The sequence below is a fragment of the Halichoerus grypus genome, chromosome 2 (assembly GCF_964656455.1).
Source record: "Halichoerus grypus chromosome 2, mHalGry1.hap1.1, whole genome shotgun sequence".
Taxonomy (NCBI): Eukaryota; Metazoa; Chordata; class Mammalia; order Carnivora; family Phocidae; genus Halichoerus; species Halichoerus grypus.
In genome coordinates, this window is record NC_135713.1 from 111,919,144 (window position 1) to 111,937,256 (window position 18,113).

The following is an 18,113-nucleotide window of genomic DNA, read 5'->3' on the forward strand; positions in this document are numbered from 1 at the left end:
ACATCTAAAATCTCGAAACTTTTTCCCACAGAGACACTCTAAAATTTTGTTTAAATACTACTGGATGGCCCTCCGTGGCATTCCAGTGAAGAGCATCTGAAAATGTCTTCCTACGTTGTGCCAAGAATTCAAGTCTCAAAAGATCTGCCTTAATTATTAGAAGATACTGACCTTCCGCAAATTTGTTTTCCAGCTCAGTGTTTCCAATGGCTTTTGCTGCTTGACACATCTGTCGAAGCAGTTCTTCCAGGCGCCTCATACAACGAATTATGCTGCCTGTAAAGAAAAGGAAACAAATCACTTATAAAATGGAAATAACCAGAACAGTAGAACTTTTGTTAGAGGCAAGGTAGGAGAACATGGGATGACTGACTAATAGTACTTTGAGGGACTTCCCATGCAGTAAATGAGGTTGAAGACTTGACTGGCTGCCTGGCAGACACTAGGAGGGATACAAAGACAAAAAGTTTAATTTCCCATCCTTGACTAATGGTAGAGAGTCCTGATTTATTATAATGTGTTGACATTTGCTCTTATAAGTTCACAAAATGCCCTGGGAGCAGGGGGGAGAACAACTTTGGATTAAGGCCACAAAGATAACATAACCTGGGTCTGTAAGAATGAGGAGGTCTCTGTCAGACAGCAACAAAGGAAGACCACTTGGGCAATGCAGAGAAGTGTGACAAAGGGCAGCTACTCAAGGACCCTGAGGGTGGCCTAATGAGGTATCTGGATACCATCCTGTGAAGAGAATGCAACTGGAGATTTTTAAGCAGGGGACAAGTAACAGGATCAGATTTGTCATTTTAAAGGTGCAATCATTCATTCTTCTTGACCTTAAGTAGACTTTTTATCAGTGCTTTTTTCATACAGTGTGTCCTCAAGGGAGCACAAAGGAGGAGGTAAGTCTCTTCCCACTGGATGTGACTCCCTGAGATCAGTAGGGTGTTTTTTTTGTTGTTGTTTTTTGTTTGTTTCTTTGCTGAAGCTATAAACATCATTTGACTTCTACCACATTTGAGCAAGGGAGGGGCCTGGGATCCTTTCTCAAAGACCTATCTACTTAAGTTTAAAACTCTTGGGACTTTAATGTGTGAAATACATTAGAAATAGCAGTTCTGTCTGATATGCAAGGTATGAACTCCTCTAAGTCCTTACCATTATTAACTCCTTAGAACACTGAACTAATCCATCAGCATTTATCAAGTTTTGTAATACACTCACTGTGCACAGTTTTCTCTTAATGCCCTCCATGTTCTTTTCCACTGTGCCCAGTGGTTGGGGGGAAACTGGGGAGAGTTAACTCAGGAAGGAGAATGTACTTTTAGCTTAAATGAAGGCAAAAATAAAAGCCATTTGCCCAACAGAGTCCGCATAATCCAGGAGCAAGTGCCCATGCACATGTAGAGAGCCTTCCCTCTCTGTGGGACAATTCCAAGAGCCAAAGATAAATTACTGCACAAGGGCCTGCACCCCTAAGGACAACATTCCTGGTTGCTGAACCCACCAATGGGCCAAAACAATGAAAACACAACGATGCTACTTCACATTCTGGGAGGTGTGTGCGATGACACTGGTAATGAAAATGACCAGCATACAGGTTACCTTAAAAGGCAAATGGGGATAATACCCTTTCATCTCCTACATGTAGGATGTTCACCTACTTTAGACTTGGTTCCATACTATTTAAACAGAGGGCATGCTCTACCTAGCTCTGATTTTATGTCACTTGAGATAAGAAATATACAAATTCTTTGACATTGGCAAAACTCTGAAGGAATGTAAAATGTCATGATATAGCCCTTTAGCCAAAATATTCAAAGTCCATAGGTTTGTTTTTTTTGTTTTTTTTTTGGTCCTCCTCTCATTAAAAGGTTCATGGAGTTCTGGGAGAAAACTCCAGCCCCAAATACAGCCTATTTCCACTACACAACTCTGTCAAAGTTATTTAGCACCCAGCAAAGGACTTCATAAGAGTCAACAGCAAAATGGCAACCAAAACAGAGACATAAATTCTGTAAAATCCAACCAATCACATATATACACATTTTACAATAACCCTGAGGACTTTCTTGTATTACTGGAGAGTAAAGTTACTGATGTTCCTAGTGATATTTAGGCATCAAAGAAAGGAGAAATTAGGCTGAATGTGTTTCAAGAAAAAAGGGTGATGTCCAACATTTTCTGAGCACTTATTTCGTGGTAGATCTGTAATACATATTTCATGTAAAACTTCTCATTTCACATTTACAATCTGACAAGTATTGTCATCCTCATTTTACAGAGAGGGAAAAGGAGAAATGGAAGTTGCATACGTAACTTTACCAAGGTCAGAGCCAGGAGTAAATGATGGAGTCAGGATTTGAATCCAGACCGAAGATTCTAGAGCCCACGCATTTAACAATATCATAGTGCCTCACAGAAATGATACATCTCTATTTTCTAAATTTTCTATAATAAATGTGTATTACTGGGGTGCCTGGGTGGCTCAGTTGTTAAATGTCTGCCTTTGGCTCAGGTAATGATCCCAGGATGCTGGGATCGAGCCCTGCATCGGGCTCCCTGCTCCGCGGGAAGCTGCTTCTCCCTCTCCCACTCCCCCTGCTTGTGTTCCCTCTCTCGCTGTGCCTCTGTCAAATAAATAAATAAAATCTTTTTAAAAAATGTGTATTACTTTACAAATTTCAATTTATCATTAAATTTAGTTTATACACTTAAAAACTGTAAATATTTTATAAGTTTTTAAAAAGGTTTGAGAGCAAGACGAACCATGAGAGACGATGGACTCTGAAAAACAAACTGAAGGTTCTAGAGGGGAGGGGGGTGGGAGAATGGGTTAGCCTGGTGATGGTATTAAAGAGGGCACGTTCTGCATGGAGCACTGGGTGTTATGCACAAACAATGAATCATGGAACACTACATCAAAAACTTATGATGTAATGTATGGTGATTAACATAACGATAAAAAAATTAAAAACTTAAAAAAAAACGGTTTGAGAGCATGCATGTGCAAGTGGGGGGAGGGGCAAAGGGAGACAGAAAGAGAGAATGCTCAAGCAGACTTCCTACTGAGCACGGAGCCCAACGTGGGGCTCGATCCCAGGACCCTGAGATCATGACCTGAGCCGAAATCAAGAGTCAGCTGCTTAACCCACTGAGCCACCTAGATCCCCCAATATTTTATAAGTTTTTCAGGCCTTACTCTAAAGCTCTTCACTTCTGTAAAAATCTTCATGGCCAGGTAGTGCCAAAGAATTTCTATTAATGAGTTTCTAGAAGTAGTAAGCAGTAAAAACTGGCAAGTAGAATCCAAATAAAGGGGTCTGTTTCCTGAATTTGGCAAAGTCACTGGTGTCTTCTAGTAATTTCACTTGATCTTAGCCAAAAGGCTGAGAAGTGATTCTCATAGTAATTTCAGCAAAATAAGATAACACATTACTGTGGATCAAGATGGAGATGGGGGATAAGGAACTGAAGATGGTCTATTCTCAGCTACTACTCCTGAGTCTGGCTGTAAAAGGAATGAGGGATTGAGGGTGACGACAACAAAATACCTGTCACGAAAAACTGACAGCAGCAGCTCCCCATTTATTGAATGCTGTGTGCCAGGCTAACTGTGCTAAAGGCTCTCTATGCATCATGTTATCCTCACACTATGAGGAAGGAGCTATTACACTCATTTTATAGCCAAAGAAACTGAGGCACAGTTAAGTAACTTGCCCAGGGTCATTCTACTGAGTAGGATTTATGCCCAGGATTTGTGCTCTTGCTCTTAACCACTCGGTTATATTTGTAGCTGAAAAAGGTGTGGATGAAAACTATATGCCTATTTATATCCTAAAATGGCAAGATTGAGGAGGGTGCAGAAAAGAGTGGAGCAAGGCCCTGAGATTCGTAACAATGGCAGAAGGGTCCATCCTCTGAAGAAGAAAGAATAAGGTAAAGGATATAGGCACATGAGTTTCTAGATAAAGAAGACAGGAGGCCTACTGGTTTCCCCCTTTCCTGTGATGCATGAGTGATCACCTACAAAGCTGGGGGCAGAGCTGCTGTAGATGCTTGACACTCCATGTCCATTGTCTCTGCAAGTGGACAGACTGGGGATTACATTTCAGCTGTGCCATTTACTATGTGAGGGACTGTATTAGCAAGTTAGGAGTTGCTAATATAACTCCTAACTTGCTAATAGTTAGGAGTTGTGGTTGATAAAAATATTCTAAAATTAGATTGTGATTATGGTTGTACAACTCTGAATACACTAAAAACCACTGAATAGTACAATTAGAAGGATGGATTTTATGCTCTGTGAATTATATCTCAATGTGAGTTCTTCCAGAATGGTGATGTAAACCTGAGGTGAAAAAGATCAGTGACACTGAATTGGACATTTAAAATGGTGAATTTTATGTTATGTATATTTTGTCACAATTAAAAAAAAAAAGGCAGTGATTAGTCAGAATTCAATTTCGCTTCCTACTCTAGCCCCTGGCCCATGGGACAACCATTAATCTACTTTGTCTCTATGGATTTGCCTATTCCAGACATTTCATATAAGTGGAATTATACAACAGGTTGCCTCTGTGTCTGCCTTTTTTTACTTAGAACCTTAATGTGTTCAAATTTCATCCAAATTTTAGCATTAATCAGGATTTCATTCCTTTTTATGGCTGAAGACTACATTATGCTGATACACCACAATTTATTCATCCACTGATGGGACACATGCAATCATCAGATTAATCTGGTTCTTGAACAGAACAGTATTAAGCTCATTGAGGATGGAAAGCAACACCTTTCTCTAAACAGTGTTTCTACCTCCAGCTTTCTGGCATTCCACAAAGTGGTCCCCCATAGTTCATGTCCTGAATCTGATTTAATATTCCTATCTAGGTGGTTTTAATGAGTTTGACCTGAGGTCAGGATCACAAATATATTTTCCCGCAAATATTTACCACTAGATCCCAGCTTAGGCTAACCCCTTTCTGGAGGGCAGAGACTGCTGCTCATGATGCACCCAGTACCTAATTCCCACTATGGTCTGAGTCATTATTCATCAAATGTGTAAATTCAAGTACTAATTTCTAAGTAATTTAATACTAAAATTTTACCGAAAGGGAAACAGAAATGATACATGTTAATAAACGGTTACTCTATTATTATTAGCAAAAGTATTTCTAAGAACAAATCCACTGGAAAATCCCTAATGACACTGATGTCCCCTGACCTGGGGAAGGGTAAAACTATGCCGGCTGAAAGGCAACTGAGAAGAGTATGAGTGGAGGCAGAGTGTGGGAATGCACTACCTGGTGAACAGTTTCGAGTGAGAGCACAGGTCATCATTAGGAGAACTCCTGTGACAAAGTAAGTAAGTAGAAAAGCAAGTCCTTCATGTGTAGTGAAGACTACAATGCTGTTGTTGTTTAGAAAGAAATAAAATTTAACAGCCTCTGAAAGCTTACAATGGATCTACCACATGGATTAGTAGACTGAAACCCTAGGCTTGAGCCTCTACAAATACAAATACTTTAAATTGCTCTTCCAATTTAGTTTGATAGAAATAAGAAACAACCACATTCTTATCATTTTTTTCCAGGGTGATAACAGAGGAAATAATTATTTGTATGAAGTCTTCAAAATTCCTCAACTGAATCACAGTATAAGCTCTTCTCTCGCATTAGGCATCCTCTCAGACACACGGTATTCATCATTACAATGTTAACTTGTGCCAGTTGATGTTTGAAAAATACTTAAAACTACTACTTCTGAGGCTCATGATATGATCACTTATTTTCATATAAAAAGAAAATTAAGAATCTAACTGGAAACAAATATGGTTTGAGTGAAGGGCATCTTAAAGTTCCCATGCAATCATTTTCTGGCCATAAAAGTAAAGACACAATGTACTATGGGCTAGAGTTTTAATTACAGTATTTTTTCAATTATATAAAGCATGTACAATAACAAGATGAAGAGAGAACGGCTATTCTGAAATGGAAGAACTAAATAGCAGCAGGGTAAAAAGGGGGGCACACAGTACACTGGAAAAAGGAAATACTCTCCTAAGTAAATCAAGGTTCTCAGTTATTTTTTTGCTGTTTAATTATGATTTCTAAGAGTTAATATATAGTCCATCGCAATTTTAGAAAGGAAAAATAAAGCTGATACAATCGCACCCAGACCAGAAAAACATAAAGATTATGCTGATGTTAGACCCAAATTCAAGTTTAGTTACAAACGGAAATCGTCAGATTTTCAAACTTTTGATTCCTCATGCAAACTGTGATGTAGAAAGAGCCCCAAGGAACTGAAACGGGGCAAAACAGATTTCAGGAATGCCAGTATGTTCTGGAAAACACACTCTCATCAATTTAGCAGTTTCAAATCTGTCTTCCTATACTGTCATAACTCTTCTATTTAAGTACAAAGAACCAAAAAAACAGTCCACAAGGACAGTTTTTATAGAGCGCCCTAGATGTGCAGGCCTGTTGCCCCTTGATTTTTCTTCAAACAAACAAAACAAACTACTCTTTGCTATCAACCACTATTATGTCATGTGTCTGACTTCTCAGAGAAGCAGACACTCCATAAATATGAGCTACTAACAAGTCTTAGCATTATTTAGGCATAGAACAGTCATTATGAAGAGGAAAATTACCCAGAGCAGGCCCAGGAGACCCCAGAAGATGGGAAGTTACGAACAATAAGCTAGAGAAAACCAGAAGCCCTACTGGGAGCAAGAGATAACCAGCCGTTTCTGCTTCTGTAAACAGGCTTCCCGCCACCGGCTCCCGGCACTAATATCCCCACCTAAAGTAGCTCCACTCCCCCAGTTCAAACCCACCGACCAGCAGTCAGCACAGCCCTTGGAACCTGACTGCCCGCAGTCCCCTATAAAAGCCCTATAACCCCGTTTCCCCGGGGCCCAGAACTTGGAGCATGAGCTCATCTGGGGCCACTCACGTAAAATAAATCCGACTTCTCCTACTTCTCCGAGTGTCACTTGGCCTCTCGCCGGTCTGATTATTTTTCCGCAACAATTAGGCACAGAACAGGCAGAGAACGTAAGTTTCATCCTTATGTTCCAAAAAGATGCCACATTGAAGAGTGGTGGTGCTGTATGACTGCCTTTGCACCTTCACACCACACAAGCGGTCCTACACGTACCTAGGTTCCTGAATGTGAAGCAGTGTTCACAAGCGAGGTCCCTCTTCTCCTATCCTCAGCTATCGCTCCCCACCGTGAACTATTACAGATCTCCTTACCATGCCTACAAGCATGAACTGTCAGTGGATGGAGATGGTACGATCTAGGTCAGGATTTAAGAAGTGTCTAGGTGATCCAAAATTCAAGGATAAGGCATTATGGTGCTTAGATGAAGTTATTAATTACCATGTGACTTGTAATCACAGAGGCCAGGGTTCAAATCATAGTGCCACCATATACCACACCTCTATGACCTTCGGCAAATTATTTACTTAAAAAAACTCAGCTTCCTGTGCCAAGTAGAAACAGTATCTACCCTGAGTTGCCATTTTGGTGATGAGATCTAAATTCTATAAAGTGCTTAGCACAATGCCTGGCACACAGTAGTCACTTAATAAATAATGATGGTCCCAGTAAGAGAATGCAGTACTCAGAGCAAGATTTTGGAACCATATTACTAAATGATCATTTAATGGAGGCTTAGAAATAAATTTCATAACACTATATATAGGACACCATGATAAAAAGAATACACTATAAACTTTTAACATTTTAAACCTTAAAACCCATGAAGTTCAATATAGTAAAGGCTCATAGTTGAAAATTTCAATATTCTGTTGCAGATGTTTGACCTATGCATCACAAAAATCCATGATTCATAAACTCAATAAACTCTCAGTCTTTAATAATATCAGTTAAAAAGCATATAATATCAGATATGTCAAAAATACAATTTTTCTTAAAACAGAGCTACAAACAATAGCATTTTAAATATTCTTATAATAATCTCTATGAAGTCCAAGCTCATTTACTTTCATTTTTAAAAAGTTCAATGTAAATATCTAATTTGGTAAATATCATTCACCATTATAAATACCTATATAAGCCAATCTTTTTGAAATGAGTAAAACATTTCTAAAATGGTCTCCCTTAGATACTGTGTTTTTGCTTCTTGTAATTATTATTTCTTTTATATTCCCTCTGCCTTTACTTTTTCACTTAAAATTTCTGTTCAGTTGAATAACAATTATTCTTCAGTCTTTTAAAGACATTTTAAAAGACTGCTCATGGGGCTCCTGGGTGGCTCAGTCATTAAGCGTCTGCCTTCAGCTCAGGTCATGGTCCCAGGGTCCTGGGATCGAGCCCCGCATCGGGCTCCCTGCTCCGCGGGAAGCCTGCTTCTCCCTCTTCCTCTCCCCCTGCTTGTGTTCCCTCTCTCGCTATGTCTCTGTCAAATAAATAAATAAAATCTTAAAAAAAAAAAAAAAAAAAGACTGCTCATTAATCTGATTCATGCTGAAGTACCATCTCACTGAGGCCGAGTCTGTTATTAGAAATGCAATGATGGACAGCATTTTCAGCTCTGGTGTTTTTTTTTTTTTTTTAAGGATCATGACCTGAGCCGAAGGCAGACAGACACTTAACGACTGAGCCACCCAGGCGCCCCAGCTCTGCTGTCTTTTAGTGGAATTAATGTAACAAGCCTTTAGCTTACTGCCAAGAGATTAAAAAAAAAAAAAACCTCACACGAACCTGACTTACTAGGATCACCTGTTCCATTTTTTTTAAGACTATTTATTTATTCATAAGAGACAGAGAGAGAGAGAGAGAGAGAGAGAGAGAGCGAGGCAGAGGGAGAAGCAGGCTCCCTGCTGAGCAGGAAGCCCGAAGTGGGACTCGGTCCCAGGACCCTGGGATCATGAACTGAGCCGAAGGCAGACGCTTAACCACCTGAGCCACCCAGGCGCCCTACCATTCCATTTTATTACCAAAAATTAAAAATAACATATTATTTTTATTTAGTTAAAACAATGCCATCTTGAGTATATTTCTTATATATCAAAAAGGAATGTATGTATACAGAATTTAAACATACCTTCAAAGACATCTGTCATTTTGCAGATATGGGCAAATGTAGCTCCAGTTGCCCAGGTATATACTACATCCATTAAGTGAGGTTTGAATGAGCTTAGGTAAGTTTCCTCATCAATTTCCAGTTTGGCTTCTGCTGAAACTTTTGCAATTCTTTTAGCACATTCCTTTGAAGACAAAAACATTTACTTAAAATTTCTTACTTACGATCTTCCATGTACTTTTTTTCTTTAGGTTTCTTAGGTTTCCAGAGCCAGAATTCCACAAGGTCCTTTTTTCCTAGGTTCTTATGCCCACAGTTTGGATACTCTGTGCTTCTAAGTAGCTACAGTGTCTTTTCCACTGCTAAGTGATCCAACTGTAACATTTCCCCATTACACTGAATTAAGAAAAATTTATCAAGAGCGTGATTTTCACCCAATTAAACTTTTTAAATAAAAAATAGAAACTCTTCATTAAAGTCATTCAAGAGTAGCATTTAATCTTTAAGTATTTCATTAATAGCAACCCCCAAAAACCCCCCAAAGACATCAATAACAAAACAGATTTAGAAAAACACAAATCCTATGGCAAAATAATGCTTTTCCCCAATAATGCTTTAAAAAATATAAACCTTAATTTTTTTCCCCCACAGTGAGATATTCGGATTCATTCTTTTCTCCTCGGTAATATAAAAGGTCAAAACCGCCTAGTCCTACATAAACTTCCCTGGTTCTAGAAATTTAAATTTCTTAGTAATAAGGGATATTAAATTTTCCACTTAAGAGGCTCTTTTTATGAATCACTTCTCCTCTTTTGCAGTATCATATAGTTCATCTTTCCGTCTAATGTTAAAAGGTAGATAAAATCAGTTCATCATAAGAAAATCATAAAACACACAAATTCATTACTATAAGCTACTGGGGCTTTAAGGGCCCAGGGATAATTAATTTCTTAGGATAAAACATATTTTAAAACTTTGTTGTAGGGCGCCTGGGTGGCTCAGTTGGTTAAGCGACTGCCTTCGGCTCAGGTCATGATCCTGGAGTCCCTGGATCGAGTCCCGCATCGGGCTCCCTGCTCGGCAGGGAGTCTGCTTCTCCCTCTGACCCTCCCCCCTCTCATGTGCTTGCTCTCTCTCATTCTCTCTCTCTCAAATAAATAAATAAAAAATCTAAAAAAAAAAAAAAAAAAAAAACTTTGTTGTAAACTACAATGGAAAAACATACAAAAAATAAAGCTAACTAATCCTAGTCCATCAAGTTGCCATTCTTATTTTTTTTTTTTAAATATTTTATTTATTTATTTGAGAGAGAGAGAGAGCACATGAGCAGAGGGAGAAGCAGGCTCCCCGCTGAGCAGGGAGCCCGACGCGGGACTCGATCCCAGGACCCTGAGATCATGACCTGAGCTGAAGGCAGACGCTTAACCAACTGAGCCACCCAGGCGCCCCAAGTTGCCATTCTTAATACCAAGGAAAACAATGCAGGCACTGAGTTGTTGATATTGCCTAGTTACATTATGTAGTGTTAAATCTACACGCACAGTAACTCAATACAATTTATTACACTGGTGGGGGAGAATGTTTAATTATTCAAGTAAAAATCCCAAGTGATGTTATCAACATAGCATTAAATGACAAGACTAACACCAAATAACATATTTAATCTTGAAGGAAGTGGTCTCTGTGGAATGATACATACTAGGATTAGACTGTCAAAAATGTTCATTTTACATATACTATTCATAAAACATGCAGTTCAAAATACTCCTACCTGCATTTGACGAAGTGGTCCTGCTAACTGCTCTGTTAATTTGGGCATCTCACTAGACTATGAAAGAAAAGGATGTAAAAACCCAAGTTTAAAATGCTTTCTGCTGTAACAAAACAAAGCCTTCATGATATCCATCAATATCAAATTATAAGATCTTAGTTATTAGCATTTAGAGTTTCTAACGACATTAGTTGGTATAAGCAAAATTACCACTCCTTTCATCCTAAATTATATTATTATTGTATTTCAGAGGAAAATATTACACTCCTAAATTTACAATTTACCAGCTATTTTCTGTGACCACAATGGAATGGAGGGAGAGCAAATATTATAAACACCCATAGTAGTTTACTTACATCAAAATGATTATAAACTGTTTTATCACAGTTTGATTTTGAAATAGTTTTGGCTCCTAGTCAACTCTCATTCTGTGGAAACCAAAAATCTGGGATAAAGAACATTAAAAGTATGTCCTCAATTTTTATTTTACCCAGGTATTACTAACTGGGCAAATGAACTTGGACAAGTGGCTTGGATTCTCTGTGTTGGTTTCTTACCTTGTCAAAGAGAAAGAAAAGGTCAGATCCTCAAAACCCTATTCTATCGTGATTAGAATAAAAACAGTTATTTGTGAACAAAGTCTGACAGAGGCAGCCTTTCACAAAAACAAAATTATTACAAAAATGGTATATATGTATGTGTGAGACAGGATTTAAATTATAGGTAAATTTTCTTAAAAAGCTATTATAAGTTTAGGTGCAACCGTTATGCCTTTATTTTAAGCATCAGTATTTATAAAGGACTGGTTTTGCTGTGCATGTTATATGTCTATTATGTAATAAAATAATGACCTAGGTTCTGTATTATTCCTGTCCAAATTAAAAAAAAAAAAAAGAAAAAAAGAAAAACCATGATGAATGATGAAAAAACAAAATGGCCACAATGAACTCAACACCTCCGTTTGTGAACTCAAGACTACTTAACATCTTTGATATTGTGTCCATTCATGGTCAACAGTTACTGACCGCTTCCTCTCTGGTCAGTGTAAGTACAAGACACTGGTCCGGACAAAAGACACCTCAGTGGGATTTCACCAATGCTCTCCCACCAGGGGTATGTACAATTTGTTCCTTCATCTCTCCTTTTAAGTCTCAATTCAAATTTCACTCTCTTGGTGAGGCCTTTACTAATCACCTTATTTAAAATAGTAACCCTATCCCAGTGTTTTCTATCCGCCTCCTCTGCTTCACTTTCCTCCAAACCTTCATCACCATTTGACATAATCTGTGTGTACTTTACTTCTTTATTGTTTACCTTCATCTACTAGCATATAAATATCAGGAAAGCAAAAATTTCTGTTATCTCAAGTGCCTAGATCTGGGCAGTGCACACAGATTTTTAACAAATATTGGTAGTTACTTGATATTTGTATTCTAAGGATTGTATTTCATCTTTAAAATTACTTTTAACAACATAAAAAATGCAGGGACACAGTTTTAGAAAGAACACATTTCTAAAAAGAAGTTAGTATATTAAGCAGACTTTTTCATATTTATAACAAGTACCTTACTATGTTTAACCTTTCCATCTGGCTAGAAAACATTCTTCTAAAAGTATCAACAAAATTCCATGTGACTTGTAGTGTAATTCTCCATCTTGCTGTTGAAAGGCACCACCACAAGAATTGATGACACTACATATAACACAGTGTGGTTTCACTGAACAAATCTTAATTAACCACATATAGAGACATCTTGCCCACAAATTTCAGAATAATGGTTTGGTGAAGCCCAACTCCTTTGAAGAGGTAACATACTTGGGCTCTCAGAAAACAGAGGATTTTTATAGTGCCACATTAAAAACAACAAAACAAAACAAAACAACAAATGCAAGAAATTAGCTATAAGACAAAGTCTGACACAGGCAGAAGAGCACCAATCCCCAAATTATCTTCAAACTTAGGTCTTTTCAAACAGAATTGGATAAATATTCTTAACAACTACCCCAGAAATTACTGTAATAAAATTCTGAACCTAAGAAAAACAACAGCCAAACAGAGTATTTTGTAAAGTAATGAATTCCTCATCTGCAATTACTTCACAGGTGCAGAGCAGGCACTCTCAGGAGTATAAACTGTTTTGGGATTATTGTCCTCTTTGTTATCACTGCCACTCTAGCTCTAATTCTAATCAGTAATCAGGGAGCTGAGAGAAAAGGACCTACTTATTTCAACAAGTAATGTATCTGACCTGCTTCATAAAGAAGGAAATAGTTAATAAGTCGATCAATGGCAGAACTGCAAAAACCGTCTGTCTTACACACAATTCATTTGAACGTTAAACTAAGTGTACATGGTAAAAGGTCTTCTAAAAATTTAGAAATTAGTATTATTTTTAGAAGGCAAATGTCTTTGTCTTATTCTTATTTTGTCCACTTCAATGAATAAAGTTCAAAATGTAAAACATGCATTTTACTTTTTAAAACAAATCATACTGGTTTTTGGAAAAAAGTAAAAGACAGATTAGTGTTTTTGTGGTGGGCCATCCAGCACTTCATTTTTTGATTTTTAAGAGTTGCTGAAAGTGAACAAACCACTCAATGAAAAAATTACTGCGAAATCAAAAATGAGAATCCTATAGCTACTACCTCAAACCTTACGTATGACAACTAAGACTTCAGCCACTCAGAAAATCAGTTGCTTCATAGTTGTTCTCCATTACTGGGAGGAGAGATATTAATTTAACCTCACTATCCCCTTTTATTTTCACTCTTTTGCCTAATTTTATTTTCATTCATTCATCCTTTTCTTTCTAGGACTATCTGACCAGACCAGATCTTCAAACAATGCACTGGGTTACAGAACAAATTTAAGGCTTGGAATATGATTAATGACTATCCAAAAATAAGATCTTATTTCACTCTCCTTTCTGATAATATGTATTATTTAATACTCTTACTATATTTGTGTTAGTGTTGATTTCTAATTAACATTACCCATAATATGTAAATATGGAACATTTTTATAATTTAAAATATCCATAATAATATTAAAATTAAGTTACAGGATGTATGAATTAATCATTAAGGTATGTTAAATCTATTAACTCACATTCTCTTGAAACACAAAGCAGCTTAGTAGTGCCGTTGCCTGTTCTGCAGACAGGTCATTGAAAAGGCCATTAAACATCATCTCAGTTAGAAGGAGCTCATCAGCACTAGATCACCACAAAAAAAAAAAAAAAAGAATAATTTTCAAATGTAATATAAAAATAAAAAATATATACATAATGCTTAAAATGTAGAAAGTTTTTTAATAAAATCCATTATTTGACCATAAGGAGTGATCAATGAGGAACGACAAAGATTTATTTAAGAAAATGGCAGGTCTGGGGCGCCTGAGTGGCTCAGTCAGTCAAGTGTTTGCCTTCGGCTCAGGTCATGATCCCACTGTCCTGGGATTGAGCCTGGCACCGGGCTCCCTGCTTCGCGGGAAGCCTGCTTCTCCTTCTCCCACTCCCCCTGCTTGTGTTCCCTCTCTCGCTGTGTCTCTCTGTCAAATAAATAAACAAAATCTTAAAAAAAAAAAAGAAAAGAAAATGGCAGGTCTTTATATTTTCCAATATATCAATAATAAATGTAAGATGGTTATTTCATGTAAAAATCCCATTCTAGGAAACACCAAAATGCAAACATTTACTGAAATAAAGAACTCTTTCTTAACTCTCAGTATACCAGGAAAGACAGTCATCACCATTTTTCCTCTTGGTCCAAGGATCCATTTAATTGTTTTTAAGTTGTTTAACAATTTATAACACAAAGGGATAATGAAAAACAACTTCATTAGAAATCTTAATAATTACAACGTAACCATAGGAGACACACATTGCATTCCCAGTGTTGAGAACATATATAACCAAGATGGCCAATGGCCTTTAAATGCAACTAACTGCTGCTCATCAACTGTCATCTGTGAATCTGGACAATATCCACGTAGTAAATACAATTCCAAATTTCAAATACATCTCCAATAGGTACTAGCTTATCATTACTTCTGTTTTTCTCCTGCACTTAGCATTATCAAAGCATACTATTGACTGCAGATTTTAAATCATCTCTTTTAAAGACTCTAGCTGGGTGGCTCAGTTGTTAAGTGTCTGCCTTCGGCTCAGGTCATGATTCCAGGGTCCTGGGATCGAGCCCCGCATCAGGCTCCTTGCTATGCGGGAAGCCTGCTTCTCCCTCTCCCACTGCCCCCTGCTTGTGTTCCCTCTCTCCCTTTGTCTCTGTCAAATAAATAAATAAAATCTTAAAAAAAAAAAAAAAAGACTCTAGCTTATTATTTTTGGTTCCTCTTTTGAATCACCAGAATATATTATTTTTTAAAACTTTCACAAGTTGTAATTTTGTTGAAGAGGAAGGCCATCCTCTTTGCTCCTTAACTGTACAACATTTTCATATTCAGGTTTATATTATAAAGATTAGAATGATCAATCCAATAGATTTTTTTTATCTCTCCCTCTTAACAATTTCCTTGTATTTACAACTGTCTTTAGTATTTGACCACTTAAAAACTATCAAGGACAATTTAGCAAACAAATCATAAAAGGTAAAAGACTATTGTCACAAGTCCTTTTAGTAAAATGGAATGGTCCAAGTTCTTAGCACAAAACATTACATAACTCCTGCTTGCTAAGCAGAAAGGAAAGTAAAATAAATAAGAACCTTAAAAATTTTTTTTTGTCCTTAGAGATACATTATTCACTCATCGATTCTTCAGTTTGAGAATTTACCTACAGTCTAAGATTTTGCTATGCGATTAAATTCACCATCATCACTTATGTTCTGATTTGTGTAATAACTGCAAAATATATTTCCTGTTTTCTCTTTGCCATCATGGGTGGAAAACAAAAAAATCTGAATGCTCAACTGTGCTCAATGAAAGCTATAAAAGACTACAAAGATAGTGTTTCTACAATTCTGTAATCAAGGTTCCACAACGTATCTTACATCTATAAAAGGGTTTAATAGACCCATTCGGTAATTTTGAGGGCGTTACCTCAATTTAAAAAAAAACAACCAAAAACAAGCAAACCTATTTTTTGAGTTCTAAAAAAATAAAGCCATGAACTATCAATCTTTATAAATAGTTCTAACTAATCAAAAATAAAGTAAAAAAACTAAATTTGGGTTCCTGATAGTCAAATGAGAATTAAGTCAAACAAAGAGGACAATACAAGCGCTACGTATTACTACATACATGCCACTAAGGTGGGTGGCAGACAAGAAACACAGTAATCACAGGAGAGTGATCTAACAGGTTATACAGGCAATTATGCAAAAAAAGTTGAGGAGCTTAAAATAAGATTGGAGAAATTCACAGCAAGTTTCATAAGATGGAGGAAAAAATATGTAGGAATTGGGATTTGGGGTAGGAGTGAGGGAAAGGTCATGCTAAGATAAAGAAATATGTGTGGGATGTGGCTAGAGAGGAAAGGCAACAACACACTAAATTATGGCATTTATTCTAAAAGCAATAGGGAATAACTGAGAGACTTTCACCAAAAGAATGAAATGATAGGCTCTGTGCTTTGGAAAGAACACTGGGAAAGCAGTATAATGGATGGATTATAAAGACTCAAGATAGGAGGCAACAAAAATGACGGCTTCTGCAGTACTCTAAGCAAGAAATAATGAAGGCACATTAGTGGGCAGAGATAGAGGAAACACTCAGGAAGATGGGAAGAGAGAGCAGAAGGGAGAGGAATCTAGGATGACTCCCAAGTTTCTGTCATTAGTGGCTGGGTCTTATTCAGCAAGAAAGAGACCAGAGGGAGAAGCAAATACTGGGGGGAAAGTAACGTACTTTCATATGTGATACTGTACTCTCTCTCTCTCTAAATAGTCTTATTTTAGAGTAAAATCAATACTATTCTCCCAGGACTAAATCCAGCTGCAGATACCCAAAAGAAATTTTCTATGTTAACTGTTAAATACTATATAATATTACAAAGAAATAATTCCAATAACATTAATTCTGGCTTATGAATTAGTAAACCAGTGCTATGGCTTAGCTTTAGACCTGGGTAAATTATTAACCTATGGTGCCTATAATTCTTTAATTACAAAGTAGGAAAGCAGGTTTAAGGAAAACAAGAAGCTGACATGCCAAATCTAACTTGAACAAATGATGTATATGGTTCACACAGTGACTAAAAAAATAATTCTCAACTGATTTGTGAACAATTAAAAACCAAGGTATTTCACCTAAAATTCTGGATTTTTGGCTTTTCTAAGTTGAAAAATCTGTTATCACATCGTTCTGTAATAATTGGGGCTGAGTAGTTGCTGCCCCCTTTTGGTGACCAAGAATTGTTTTAGTTTACCACACAATCTCCTCCTGGCCCCGCCAGACATGAGTTCTTAACATCTGAACTAAACAATCAATAAGAATAATATGAATACATCTTCCCCAGAAACATGTGAAACCATACACAAAGGCTATAATTCTCCAGCCCCATCCATTAGGGCCATGGTGAAAACACAAGAAACTGTTGCAAAACATCTTTTATGAACTCAATGAGTATAATGGTTAACAACTATGGACAAAACAAGAGTATCTTCAGGCTAATGGAAATCACATGGAATCTTGAGCCAGAACCATTCAAGAGGCCCTTCCTGAATTTCTGACCCACAGAAACCACCAGAAAGAATGAAATGACTGCTATGGTTTCAAGTCATTTAGTTTTAAGGTCATTTGTAGTATGTCAGAAGATCACCAAAATAGACAATATCTTTATCCAGTTTTATGCTGTGGCCTATAATATGCTATGCTGTAATTCCCTGTTTCTTAGCCTAAAACTTTAATAATATCTCTTATACAATAGGATAATGGTTATTAGACTAAGTTTAAGGTGGGAAAATGTTCAAAATTGTAAAAAAGAATTAAGTATACAAAACTGTATAAACTAAGATCATGAATACGTAAAAATATGCAATGCATTAAAATAAAAAAAGGAAATATATCAAAATGCTAATAGCATTGTATTAAATAGTGGGATGGAAGAGATTTTTTTAACGCTCTTTTTCTAATTTCATCATCAAAAACTGCATTTACTATGGAAGGTATTTTACAAACTTTTAATTTTTTTATTTTTTAAGATTTTATTTATTTACTTGAGAGAGAGAGAGAGCACAAGCAGGGGGAGCGGCAGGCAGAGGAAGAAAGAGAAGCAGGCTCCTCGCTGAGCAGGGAGCCTGATGCAAGGCTCGATCCAAGGACTCTGA

At 37.0% G+C, this 18,113-nt stretch overlaps 1 protein-coding gene across 1 annotated transcript in view; it reads right to left on the reverse strand.

Annotated features, from left to right (window-relative positions):
• Positions 1–18,113, reverse strand: part of MTREX (Mtr4 exosome RNA helicase) — a 114,619-nt gene that overhangs the window by 1,479 nt on the left and 95,027 nt on the right. The window contains exons 23-26 of the mRNA XM_036065696.2: positions 13,939–14,044; positions 10,830–10,886; positions 9,080–9,242; positions 172–276 (exon numbers count right to left, since the gene is read on the reverse strand). Of these exons, the coding sequence (XP_035921589.1) occupies positions 172–276; positions 9,080–9,242; positions 10,830–10,886; positions 13,939–14,044 (431 nt within the window). The remainder of the gene's footprint in view (positions 1–171; positions 277–9,079; positions 9,243–10,829; positions 10,887–13,938; positions 14,045–18,113) is intronic.